General features: G+C 50.4%; 1 protein-coding gene across 1 annotated transcript in view; it reads right to left on the reverse strand.

Annotated features, from left to right (window-relative positions):
- Positions 1–14,315, reverse strand: part of LOC100906180 (uncharacterized) — a 42,162-nt gene that overhangs the window by 7,272 nt on the left and 20,575 nt on the right. Inside the window, exons 2-3 of the mRNA XM_029112863.1 lie at positions 11,514–11,596; positions 4,338–4,380 (exon numbers count right to left, since the gene is read on the reverse strand). Coding sequence (XP_028968696.1) covers positions 4,338–4,380; positions 11,514–11,596 — 126 coding nt within the window. The remainder of the gene's footprint in view (positions 1–4,337; positions 4,381–11,513; positions 11,597–14,315) is intronic.

Here is a 14,315-nt window from a genome sequence, read left to right on the forward strand (position 1 = left end):
GCGGAGAGCTCCTTCGGTCGACATCGCCTGGCTGGATACCACATTCCCCAGGCTCAGAGTGCACGCTATGAGATGAATCATCAAGCGATTGTGCCGGCGACCGACCCCATCGAGCGTCTCCGGGGGAATTCTGAGGTAAGTGGGTCGATGGTTTAGAGGAAACTGACCCCTTTCGATGCCCCGCTGTCGTCTGATCATGCTGATGGAACCTGAACTTGATCCATGACTCTAAACATCGTAAGAGCCTCGGAAGCCGAGCCTGGCTGGTGAGGACGTCAATATGTCGTGAGAGAATATTCCCGAATCATTTCACCGATAACGTCCGCGCTAGTAAAGCCCATGGCTCCTCCCTATTTCGAAATCTCAGCTCGATTTACAATGACTTTTTTTCTGACTTACGGGGATGATTCCAGTAAATCAATATGGACATTCCTCGCGTGGCTCCCTTGCGATATTCTTCCGCCGATACATCACATATCTCAAAGCGCCTCCGGGAGACTTTTCGAGCCTCGACACATTTCTTCCCGTACACAGAGAGATACAGGTACGACTGTCTGTTCTCTCGCGATTTAGCCTGTACGTCGCTCTGTGTGGGAGGATCACCGGAGTGGAAGAGAGAAAGTACCAATTCACTTGTCTCGTGCAGTCAATACCCCTGGACATGGTCGTTCTGATCTGTCTCGAATGAGCAAAAATGATCGAGGAATCTTAGTCCTACCCCCGACGCGGTCCTTATACCTCCCGTCGGGCTCATACATATGTACTCCGATTCGAGTCGCTTTCTGAGTGACGATTATTCCCTCGTTCGGAGTCTGGGAGAAACGTCGGGGACAACTTCTGCACTGGAAAGATCAGTCGCAAGAAATCGGAAGACGCTCCGTGGCGACCGACCTTCAGGAAGAGGACCTCGTCTTCTAGGGATTGGAGGATTCGCACGAGAAATTGAAAGGACTCCCCCGTTGGAGTCGTGTACGACTGTAGTTTTCAATTCACCGTGAGAATCCAACAAAGGAACTCGCAAAAAAAGCCACTTGGGCCCGCACGAAGCCCGCCATCTGATCATGAGCCATGAGCTTAAGTAAGCTCCGAGGTGTGGCCTTTTAAAAATTTCCGATTCCGTGAAGTCGCGGCCCCGTCGCCAATCCATTGTTCTCGGATCCGAGATGACTGCGCTCGCCGACTATGTATTTCTTCAGAGTTCCGAAGGTCCTTTTTTTCTCAGCAGCTCTTCACATGCTCCCAAATTTGAATACCGCGTCCAAGACGCGGCGGATATTCAAGGAATCAAACGATCGTATTCAGGAGTTGCCGCGATAATCCGGAACAAAATGAATTTTCCACAATCACCGAGTTGTGGCACTGCGCGGAAAGCTCCGGAATAGGTGCTTGTCCCCTCTAGGAGCATCGACAATGGACCGTTCCGAGAGTCATGAGCTCTGCAGCGTCGATCAGCTCCGTCAACCTCCTCGCGGGGAGCGAGTATGTCGAAATAGATAAGGATCGATGCCAAGAATAACGTCAAGTCGACGTGATGCGTGGGAGATCTTTTCCGGGAACCGCCGGGGAACGATTATGGCCTAACTCACCGATTTTTCATCCGGGCATGCTTTCGCGTTCAGTAAGAGCGGGAAGCGTTTTTTAATCCTCATCGACAATGACATCTTTGAGAGTGAGCTGTCACCGAACACAACTACCCTATGAGCACCGAAACAATCCTTCTCGCTCGACAGTTTCGCGTCGTCAACGACGCCAGCTGACAGAACAGAAACGAACAAGCAAGCCGAATTGCGCGCGTGCGACCGCTCAGCAGACCGCAGGTGAGAGCTCGTGGTGAGGGCGAAGTGTTCGGCGATGATGCGTTCCGCACAACCTCGACGTAACAAGACAATTGTTAAATCGAACAAAAAAAACCGAAACCCTCTGAAGCGCTGTGAGATCCACTACGGATTGCGAGCTTTTGCCCGAAGGGAACCCTGGCTGTGCTCGGTCTACAGGTACGCAGAGCTCCAGCTCAGATGGTCCCAGGTCGCGTCAAATGATCGCTTGAGATCAAGACATCAACGCCCGCGGACGACCTCGTCTACGGAGGAATTTCGGTTGCCTCCATCGATTCATTCGCCTCGCTAATTTCTTATTACCGCCGCGGTCAGATAACAATCACCTTCGCTGGAGTCTTCTTCGGGTGAATTACCTAAAAGTATCCCAGTCCGTCGGATCGCAATCTACCTAAACGGTTGATCAGCGAAGTTCTCTGCGTTCTTCGCTCATCCCTGGATGATGACCGTTCATCTCGCGGTTTTATCCCAATTTTTATTTGCTTTTCTCAGGGCTTCTTATTGTCCTTCTTCTGGTGGATGACAAGTGACGATGAACTAGCGCTAAATCTACGATTCTTGGATGGGCCCTGGTCCATTCTCAATCCGAAAGTAGCCATCGTTGGGAGATTTTCAGGGACCAGCGACAGCGACTGGACGCCCGATAGCCTCTCAAGGGAACCACATTCTTGAGACGCGAGCGTTAAACAGAACAATGAGACCTTCAGGGTGCATCTGCCCATCTTCACGCATATCCACGACGGTCGATCTGAAAGGTCCGAGCTCAAGTGGGGCGAGATCCTCCGCGCGGAATCGTGGACCCCATCTCGAAACAACAAGAAACTCATTTCACTCGGGTCGCGAATGAACCGGCTTGCAACCAGCCCTAAGAATGAGATGTAAACTGATACACGATAGCTCGCCTGGTCGAGTCCGCTACACTGTATCATTGCTCGGCGCATTGCTCCGGCTCGAATCGCGGCAGCGATCGTATTGAGAACGAAAACCGCCCACGAGTCGGGTCGTTCCGCGCGGGTCCCGAACGAGATTGAAATCGGAAATGGGCGATTCCTCATCGATGTCCAGCGGATCTGAGCAGCAATGGGCGATACATGGTCAACAGCACCGACCAGAAAACGTGAACAATTGCTCTGCCCGATGAATTTGACAGATATCCATACTTGGACGGACTGACACAGCGACAAAATTTCGAGCGAGTGAGCGAGCGCGCGAGCGACCCAGCAATCGGCCGATCGCCACAGAAATGACTCAAAGTACATTTCAAGGAATGATACGGAGCATTCTATGCTCAAGAAGAATAATGGATTCGGGACCAGCGACGAACTGCGAGATAAGCCGCATGTCCGAGCCGGAAGAGGATTTGCTTTTTGGATAGATTCCCTGACCAATCAAGGTTGAGACCGTGATCTTTGCCGGCAACTTGACTACCGTCCGAAGAGCGGAAAACAGACCGCCGAACCTTTCTACAGATAGATGGGCGGTCGGCCGTCTGGGCGGACGAACGAAGGAACGAAGGAGCTGTCCGACGTCTTCTTTAGACGGGCAAGAAGAGATGAAACTGCTCCGGGAGCTATAGATTCTTGATTTGTTTGAAGGTCGGATGCGTGACACGAGCCTGTGAGAACGTTGATCGGGCAGCCGGAGAGACTGTGGGAGAGGGAGAAGGAATTCTCTATGCCAAGTAAGAAGAGCGCGTGAATTGGCGAGGCTATGTCGGACATTTGATTTCTGTTCCGTTCCTAGACAAAGGAGACCCCCACAATATGTCACAGCTAATCAGGCATGCTCAGGGCTGGAAAATCGTTCAGAAAAAAGTAAAGTCGGAAATGAGGAAGTCGTATTTGACCGCAGATCGACTGCTGGCCTGAGGCTTGCAAGCCCTCGGATCTTCCGGATGGTGAGTCAGGTTAATAACGGGCGAACTACCCGACTGGGGGACAATAAACTAAGCGATTCAGGCAGAGACATCTGAATAGACTGTCTTTGATGAGCTTTTTGGAGCCGGCGGTGCATGAACTGGGCCAGAGCACCTCATGCGCGTAACCTAGTATATCATATTCGAGAGAAAGTTCGTTGTCGCTTGCCGGAAGGTTAGGATCCGAGCCGGAGCAGACCTTTCACTACTTCCGCCATTCATTCTGAAGAGTAGCTCCGAGCGTTCCATAGTAATCCAACATGTATCGTTCCAAGTGTTTCGATCTATTCTCATCAACGAACTGATCGACGGTCTATCGACAGAAGACGGCTGTGTCTCTGGACAGATAGAGAACGCTCAAGGGGAACGGTGAAAACGGGAAATTGACAGAATGGAGAGAAATCGGGAAGGAAGAATGACTTTTCTGATCGGTGAATTTTCTGGACCTGGAGCGAGACGGAGGCTCGACAATACGACTATTGATAAAAATCTCCTCCGCGGAGATGTCAGCTGTTTCAAGCTTTTCTGTCAGGAGTAATCAAGCGTGTCATGGCGACTTTTGGCTAAAAGTTGAAGTCTGTACTCACAATGTATTGCTGAGGCGAGTCCTGGTAAACACCCTGAACGTGACTGAAATGGAAAAATGGAGCTCAGTTGATGCATGCTATCGTGTCAGCGCCTACGCATGAGCTGAGGTGCGACAGGAAGCGTTTCTGTCCGACGAATCACCGCCGGGAGATCTCACGGAACTTTACTGACTATGCACAGTCCCCATTTCCACGTGGCATACCATAAAGCTCTCTCGAGAGGTGTACCTCACCGAAAAAGTAGTTAGCATTTACACAATGTGAGGTCTGGCCCAAGTTCTTCGTGAGGTCCGGCCGGGCCACAGCGGTCTTTGCCGACCGAAAGATTAGATTCTTCCAATAACGGTCTCGAAGGGTCAGAAGAGAAATCCCAGAGGAAGGAGCTCCACCCCGTTTTCTTTTAAATCTTCAGAATCGACCGAAAACGGTTGACGACAAATCAACTGTGAAGTTCCAAATGATTCTCAAGACAGGAAAATTGCTTTTGAAGAGAGATCCCAGCGCGAAACATTTTCTCGGTGCATGCGGATCAAATTCAAGTGGAACCTTGCCGGCGCAGATCGGCAACATTCACAGGACGGGTAATCAGATGACCATTAGAGAGTGAATCGACGTCGACTTTCAAGGGATTGAGACTCGTGTTCATACGCTCTGAAATTCAATTTGGGGTCACGCGTTTCTTGCCAGGATCCGATGCGAGTACTTCGGCAAATATGAGCGAGCACTGGAGCGGCTTGGAATCGGTAAGGCGAGAGCTTCAGACATTAGTCAGTCCGATTCCGGAGCGTTACTGATTGAGAACTTCGTGATCAACGGAAGTTCCCCGCCCCGACTTAGATCGAGTCATTCGGGTAGCTGCTCAAACTTTGATTCTCTCGGGAAAACTCCATCGAACCGTCGCTTGAAACCCATGATCGCGCTGCCGATGCGATAGCGGCATAGATGAAGACAGGTTTCTTCCAAGTCCGAAGAGCCTTGACATTGCTTCGGTCTCCCCATGGGGGCGCAGAACCACCGCCGAAATAGACGCGCAAACTACATGCTCAAATACTGAAGAAGAACTGTTGTTATCTCACCTTGCAATAACGTGAATATATTGCTCGGCAAAATCGACTCGATTCAAAACCAGCCTGATTCACGGCTCGAAATGTACTGCCTCGATTCGCGTGTTTCAAACTCACGCTCTGCGTTATGATGTCTGCGCAAGGAGTCGATCGAAGCGTGGTCAACTTTGGCGATTGAGTTTGATATTTGATTTTATTTGAATGTTTCGCTAGTTTCGGACGAGATGCGATGGACGGAAAATGTCCCGACTGACTCACGGCTTCAGATGAATGGGGAATTATTTCCGACCGAGTCCAAATGCTTTCATAATCGTGCAACGTCGTCGAAATGACGGGTACGTTGGACTGTCAAGGATGACGACCACGAGAAGTTCGCGGATGAGATACTGATTCGGAACGGAATTCAACTAACGGAGCGGTAGCTGTCCAATCGGAGATATGAGGGACCGTGTAACGTCGTCCGTACAGCTTTTAGTTCCCGTCGATGGATCGTCCGATATTTGGATTCTTCGAAATTCTCCGAAACCCTAGACTCTGCCTCCATTTTCGAATTATGCGAATTTTGGGCACTCTCGCCATAGATTTATTATGTGGGAACTCGAGCGAGGATCGGCATTCCAGACGGAGAAGTGTATCAGAATCGTCGCGTGTTGAAAACCGAGACCCTCGACCCTCAGCGACTTTCGAAGAGAGGAAAGTCAACACTGGGTGCGAAGGAAAGCTGTACGAGAATCAAACATCTCGCGGCTGACCGCGTCCCGCCGTTATACGTAAATAGCAGGGTTTCAAGGGCAACGCATTGTCGTACAGGATAAGATCAAAATTTTTCTTCGCTTGTTTCCTTCGATCCCTGAAATCCTCGATGGTTGTTGACCAATGAGAACCAAGTTTAACGGCGCTGACAGATTTGACGATGGGCCAGTTGTTGACAATCTGAGAATTCTGTGAGACCGACTGCAGTGTAGAAATCCTATCGGTTTGTAATTGTGTTTACCAACATCTGGAATCAAGCCTCAGGAATTCCCCGCGCGCTTTCTTCATCACGGATCCGCAAACGACCAGGTTATTTTAGTAGTTGTTGCTTGAACAGAAACACCAGATGACTACTCATCCTCGCATTTGCGCTTCGCAGTAGCCGTTGACCTTTCGTTCGAAATTCTCGCGCGTCCGAACTGCGGACCAGTCTGGGGTGATTCCCAGATCATCAGGAATTCTCAGACGATCTCAATAGGAGCCACTCGGAAAGTCGGAGCGATGTCCATGAGTTCCGACGACACTCCGGAAGATTCGAAGCGACTCACCTGCCGGTTTGCATTCGCCCTCTCGCTAATCGATGCGCGCCCGATATCGAAGCGCTTGAACAATGTATTGGTGACAGCTAGAAATCAATGATTCGAGCAATTTGTTTCCTTAATCGATATCGATTTCCAGGTCAGCTTCAGCACACCGTCAACTCCGGGCACTTTTCCGCACCAACTCATCAGAGAGAATAGGCGTCAGACCGTCAACTTAACGAAGGGGTTACCCCGCCACCGAAGATCCGTTTGTCCGATGTAGGAATCACAAGAACAAGCGAAGACCGGTCCGATAGGCCCCAACTTCTCGGACGAGGTTCGAACGACCTCGCCGGGGAAGAATTCCCGCGATACGGATATTCTGACCGTTGTCCGAACATACCACGCGATGGGGAGAGCGTTGGACATCGTCTCAACGCTGATCTCCCACTGCTTGGAGCACTCACTCAATAACGAGGAACCGTTGTTGGTCCGAAGAACGGACATCGAAGACCAGAAGAAAAAATATCCGTGCCAGACCAGCGGAACCAGGATGGATTCCAGGCCTTCCGACTGTCTTCCACGGTTTCGTCCAGGGGAGTGGGCGTGTTTCGCTTGCCCTGTACTGGTGGCGGTTGGAGTAGGGTTTCCTCTCTGAGCGTGCGACGTCGCCGGAATGGTAAAATGCCAGCCTAGCAGAATCATTTTCTGACTAGAGAAATATTTTTTGAGAGATGCCTATTGTGGTGTCATTCGTGGCCACCGTTAGCCATTGGGGCGCGGCCGGGAAGCGATCGAGCCTCGAAGCGTCTAAGCACCGGACTTGGCTCGTTTCTTATGAAACGCCTCGTATATATTGGAACCTTTGAAATATTGATGTTGCATGATAATGACATGCCGCATGGATACACGTTGCGTCGAAAGCAATTCTCCGACCGCCAATTTATTAATTAAGGGCAATTGAGCATCAGACCGTACTTCTTTCAAGTCGAGGTCCACTCATTCTATTTCCCGATTTCCCGGAGCCTCCCGGATCCTGTGAATCCTGTCGTCACCGGGGAGCGACAATATCTTCGGGGCATTTCGGCGAAGTTCGATCGCTGCGCCAACGACAGCGAGAGCCGAGCTGAGAGACAAACTCGTTCGCTCGGGAGATGATTTCTGGCACCTTCGCTGGGATATACGCTTCCCCAAGAGCATATTTATCCTCTTGTACTAAGGTATATGGATCAGCTGTGCGTCGCAAGGAGCGAATTCTAGCCCACCAACGTGAAATCGCTTTCACAACGATTTCCAAAGAAACTCAAGAAAAGTCGCTGACTCTCAGAGTTTTGTCAAGATTAAATACATTGCCATTTGATCGTGGTCGTTTCTGTCGCTGTACCGACTGGCTCATCACCACAGGCGAACAGACGTCTGACCGGATCTCTGTTAGTGACATTTATGCGACTGCAACAAAGCACAGTCACTATTTTGTTCATCACGGTACCGAAACGATAAATTGCGAATAAACGTTTGTCGCCCGCAACGACCTTCAGCATGGACTAGCGGTCGCGGCAATTCTCCTGAACACAATATCTCGGAGCAGCAGCTTATGAACAATCTATGAAACCTTTGGAGACTTTCGCAAGCGGTGACCGAAGGTTTCCATCGGCATGATATCATGCGAAGAGACAAGGGAACACGTGTTTCGACTTGGGAGACTAAACTCGTCAGAGCCCCAAGATTTTCTCTTTGATCCGTACATTTATACCCTCTGGCTCTCAATTTCGCACCATGCGATGCGAGAGCTTCCAGTCAGAATGATGCGCGGTTCTCGAGTCGCCTCTGGACTGAGGACGGCTAATTCCTCTTATGTGGTGGCACAGTGGGTCACAGAAGAGTCGACCCGATCTGCTGATTGCATGAAGATCACAAAGAGCCTCTGGTCTGAGCAGGGGATATCAATGGGAGGTCCCAATCTTCGCTCGATCCTCCGAATCAGACTGGCGATGCTACTCCGACGACGATAGAAATATGTTCCAGAATCTGATTCGGAAATGGTCTGATTAGGGAAGCCATCCTCTCGAGCCATCCTCACAGCTGCAAACTCCATGTATAACGGTTCCAGAAGCACTCCGATCTCCCGGAGCCGATATCGGTGCCAACCGGTATTTCAGGATCGAACAATAAGACTATTCCGCTATGGAGTGTTTCTTCACAATACTATACGAGTCGCTCAAGAGAATTTCGGACCGTTTCTTTGCGAATGGTCTCAGGATACCGCACCTTTCTCACCGGCGAGCGGGGAAACCCCCGACGGGTTCTCTTCCTACAGCGGGAGGCAGTCGAGGGTCAGGGAAATATCGGACCTTGCATTCGAGTAGATTCGGAATGGAGGAGTCGACGCCGGGCATAAAAACCATGGAGACGTGCTAAGCTTTTGACAACTCAAAATAGAGGCCGGAGCGAGTCACCATAGAGATCACTTTTCGAACTGTAGATTTGGGAGGGCTCTCCCGGCAGCCCTCTGGCCTGTGTTGAAGCAGATTGAATGCGCTGAACTTTCGGATAACAGGTCCGACGTTCATCAGGAAGTCGCTACTATCTCTATGATTCTTTCTCCGCATGTACTTACTGAAGGTCTAACAGATTACTCAGGGCACGAGTGTCCAGGTCCTCTCAACTGTTCTTGGACTTACATGAGCCGAGTAGCAGCACTTGCCAACCGGGGGCCCTGGGACACCCTAGAAGTCCCGGAATCCGTACAAGGGGTCTCGGGGAAGTCGGATGATTTCTCGACCACCCAAAAGTAGGGTAGAGAATTCGGATCGGCGACGAAAACTTCATTGATAGCAGCATTCATTCATGGTCATGACTCGGATTAGAGTGAATACTGATCGAGAGATTTCGTAGAGTATCGTAAAGTCATATGTATTTCGGATTTCTCCCGAGACTCCATCACGAGGGGTCAAGCAGTCAGTCACATGAGGGGGTTCCAAGCGAAACAAACATTGGGAATTGCTGCTCAAAAGGCTTCCCTATTCTGTGTTGAGCGGAGTCGACCGTTGTAGCACCGGCTTACAGCTCACAAAGCATCTCGCTCAAATACCGCGAACATTTCCCTCGTCTGCCGCTGCGACGTGTTCACCTTGAGTTACTTTAGGAATACGTCATGTCCCATGAATGATTCCGATTCTGGAACGAAACAAAACAAAACATTCGAAGCGGGAAGAAGCCTAAGTGATGAGGGCCGTGATTCTGCGAGATTGCGAGATGGATGACGCCAGCTCCAACAGAGGTTATACCATCGCAGGAATGGGCCGTGGGGCGGTTCTCTGCGCGCTCTCGAGAGGCAGATCGAGTGAACTTTGAGTCGCAACGAACCCAGAGCTGATCGATGCCATCGAGGCGACAATCGGAGAGACGCTGGACATTCCGATCAGCAAATCAGCGCAAGAACTCGAGACCAGTAAGGGTACCTCGGTAACGTTGATCCGCGACACTCTCTGAAGAACTCCAGTGAGCTCGATGGGGGGGACAGGCGCTAACTTCAACGAATCAAGCTCGGTTCTGGAGAAGAATCCGTGGCTCTTGAAGAGTCCCCCGACCCCATTACATGGGAGTTCGACGGATGTTGGCATGTGGGCGCGGAGTATATACATACAGCGGAGGAGCGATTGCTATCGCATCCGGCAACATTCCGAAACAGCAGTGCGATGGGGCTTGCCGTCGATTCTCACCCCGACTGGAGTGGGCTGGTCTAAACGAAAGTATTCGTTTCATGCAAAGTCTCGTGTTCAACCTTTTTCCGAGTTCGTGCGGAAGCGAATGCGAAGCGTACGAAAGTTGGTTGGGAACTCTTGTTTTCCGCCTTTATCGCGCAGCTCCTGCGTCTCCTGCATATCCAGCGTATCTTCCATCTGTATCAAGGCCTAGGTGCGCAATCTCTCCTTGATCGAGCTTGGAATCTCGTGAGGTGAGGTCATAAGAATAGAGATCAGCGTCTCCGCGTTTGATTGCGGCATAATTTTGCGGAATCAGTCCAGCCGTTCTGGAGTTGAGGCCGAGGAGCAAAAGAGGCGCCTTCATCTCTGACCTCATCGGGCTACCCGCCTCTCTCTAGCTGTGATGTACCGTCAGAACCATCACTCGCTCTCAGTCAGAAAGATGGGATGCTCAAGCAAGAAATCCTCGGTTCCCATGAGCAGGGGGAGTGCTTTCGAAGAGGTACTCTCGAATTTTCCTGACACAGTCCCAGATGCGCCCATAAGCTTCGGAGAATGATCCGAGAGTATTCCATGAGAATCCACGACGGGATAGCCGCCGATGAGACGAACTTCGAGGACAGCCCTGTTCGTTTGTGGCCGGAGACCCGAACGGGTACGAGTTATGAAGCATGTCTCGCGTGGACTTCGACGCATAGATGTCTTCATGGAGTCGCTGCGCGTCTCCTGACTTCTAAACTAGGTTATTCACTGTCGTTCAGTCGCTCTCCGGACGGGTTTCCTTTTTATCCAAAAGGGTTCCTCCAGCGTACCCAAAAAGAACCCCGAGATTTCAGGGCGTACCAAAACATTTCTGACTCCGGGGCTCGGCCCCTATGGCTTCTCGCAGGAGAAACAGCTCTGGATTTTTGGGAGATGAACACCATCAAGCCTCCGTTCATGTTCATCTCGACTATGATAGCTACTCCTGTCTTCTCTTGTCACTGTTGCTTTGGCACTGCGCGTCGGCTCACGAAAAACGGCCTGAGCGAAAAATTCTCAACGACTCTCAAAGGTCTCCCTGAGACCGCAAGACGAATCTGTGGGACAGCCTGAAGATCGACAGTATCGAGGACGTCTCGGCAAACTCACTTGAAGTTGAAAGGGGCCCCGATCCGATCCTTGGTGAGTCTCTGGCCATGCGAAGACCTCCTTCGCTCGCGTAAGTTCAGCGTCTGGAATCAGAATAGAAATTCTCATGAATAGGGCAAAAAGGCTCCGAAACTCCGAACGTGCATCCTATGAGAGAGAGATTTTAAGGTGTAAGTGGTCCAATGTCATTCGACATCTGGCCGTGTTTCGCCAGTCGGCCTTCACAGGACACGTTGTTCCATATGAAACGCTCGTAATTGGAGCAAATTTTCTTTCGGAGTTTGTCGAATATCAGAGAGTCCGAAGGGTCGATGACGCTTTGTTCTGTCTGAGCGGCGCGGGCCCGAAGCGTTGTGACATTCCGGTGAGAGCCACAGAAAAAGTTCGCGCATTGCTCGAAACGAGTTTTCACGCAAGCGAACGGTGGGATGCAGAAAAAGTCGAAGAACCGCTTGTTCTAGACGGAAAACGTCATTCACAATCACTAAACCATACTTCTCCGAACACCGAGGCTTGTACTTGATTTTAGGCTACATCGATACTTAATTCGGCAATGCCCCCAAATGCAGCCCCAGAAACTCCCCGCCCTCTCTTGATTCCTCCCTCCCAGGGAGCTCCGAGGTCCGTTGGGGTCAGGCTGGCCCGATCTCAATTTTCGCACAATTCTTTCCTGCCAGATCAAATTCATTGACAGAACACAAAAAGCGAATTCTAACCAGGCAGACAGACACTACTGCATCGATCCAGAGAAATCGGCGCGGAGAGCGCCGCCTTGCGTGTTGACAACCTCTAGGTGGGTACATTGTTTCAACTGGGCTACCGACCCTCCCCATGGCCAGCTGACACCGACTTATTCGACCAAGCGATAGCTTGACTTCTAAATCTTGGGCTTGGTTTTGGTGAGCACTGCCCTTCTACGAAGAATACATATCCAGGGGCTCCCATCTATCGTCAACTAGGTGAACGGTCAGACGATGCATTTCGAAATACGGATTTCTATGCGCAAAACTTTCGTCGCTCAATGGAATTCCAACCTTGTATCAGCTGTGGTGCAGAAAGCTCGCTCGAGTCCCGCGACTTCTCAATCGTTTACAATTTCCAGTGCCTTCCGATCTTCGAAGCCGCGGTTTACCCGCGTTCGGAGGAAGTATATCCCCTCATCGAGCGGGCCGATGCCATGAATCGATGAATCGTGATCGACGATTCGGGCTTTTAGCACTTGACCAAGCTCTCAAGCTCCCAAGCTCTCTTTGAAGTCATTCGGTTCGGGGAGGAGTCAGAGGGTCGTCGACATATCGATGATTTTCGAAATGAGACCAATTCAAGAACGTAAACGCGCCCTCCGATTCGATATTTGGCAGTGTAATCCAGGGTGTAATTATTTTCTTGGTGGCTTTCTACCGGACCGCGACCGCTACATCTCATAGTTTTCAGCCTGAATTTCCTTGCGTATCCAGGGCTGGCTCCCTTCTTAGAACCCGCTGGCATCTTCGATATATCGACTGATGATACATGATAATTCGATATTCGTTCCTAGATCGACAACTTCACTTGCATCACCTCGAAATCTTTGAAAGAGCTCCCTTTGTCCCCTTGCGCGTCTCCATTCGACATTTCTCGCGGGAAGCTTTCGAGAAGCTCTGCTTCTCGTCTCAAAACAAAGTTTGCCGCTAGTCCCTAATGATACCCGGAACACGGTCGGACAAAGCAAACTGAAATAGAGAGAAACTCGGAATGGAAGCAAAATTACATGGATGTGAATCAAACATCAAGCCCATTTTTTGTTAGAGACCTGCCCAGTCATCAACTGACATGTAAGCGTGACTTCTGATCAAACGCATCCTACATTTCCGCCGCCCATGCGGCTCAACAGAGAGATCGATCTCACAAATGCTCCGGAAAACGACCAGAAGGCTCCAACCGCCCACCCTCCTGGCTCCCCGTACGGATACCCGTCCCGTTCATTGCCGCAGTCTCCTGGGGATATTGAGCGCAGTCCTCCTGCAGACTTTTCAGGAACTGCAGGCCGAATGGAGGACCAGAGCACTCGCCACCACTACATGATGGTAGATATCAGGACCGGTCACTCTGCTCTAGCTTCGCCAAAAAAAACGAGCTCAATTCTAAAATTGTTGGGTCGAACAGATCATCGATTGACTCGAGAGATTCTGCTGCACCTGATAAAATGTGTTCGAGGCGGCGACGCTTTTGAGTCGGATCGACCAGCGTCAAGCAAAAAAAACTTCATCCAAAAAAGAAGTTTCTTCTCCAAATGGTTTTATGCAACGGCTTTCGGCAGAAATATACGCATTCCTCTCCATTTTTTGAAACTCAAAACGACATTAGACTCCACACATAACAAAAACGAAACACCAAAAAAAACTCCGGTTAAAATTGTCATCTGACCGATGGGACCTTGAATTCAATCGACGCGCCGACTTCTTCATCACATTTCGATTTAATATCAGCATCATCATCCGCATCATCGTCGGCGGTACGTAAGCAGGAAGACGGAGAATGAGATGGGTAATGAAGGCGCATATAATAGATAATAGAATATCGTATAGAACTTTGCTCGATATACGTTCCATCTCGGAATCGGAATGAGATGGAGAAGGGAGGCACAGAGCCCGAAGCATTTGATGATACGACGCCGACGGTATGACACTGTGTATGTTGATGCGAAGCGCTCCTACCCTCGCAACTTATTTCGCAGCTTATTTCGTCTCTTTCCTGAGTTTTGCGTAATTCTCCGAATCGCGTTTCCGTCCAGAGCTCCTCTGTTTCTCTTCCGCTCTGAAG

The sequence above is a fragment of the Galendromus occidentalis genome, unplaced genomic scaffold (genome assembly GCF_000255335.2).
Source record: "Galendromus occidentalis unplaced genomic scaffold, Mocc_1.1 scf7180000077530, whole genome shotgun sequence".
In the NCBI taxonomy this organism is placed as follows: domain Eukaryota; kingdom Metazoa; phylum Arthropoda; class Arachnida; order Mesostigmata; family Phytoseiidae; genus Galendromus; species Galendromus occidentalis.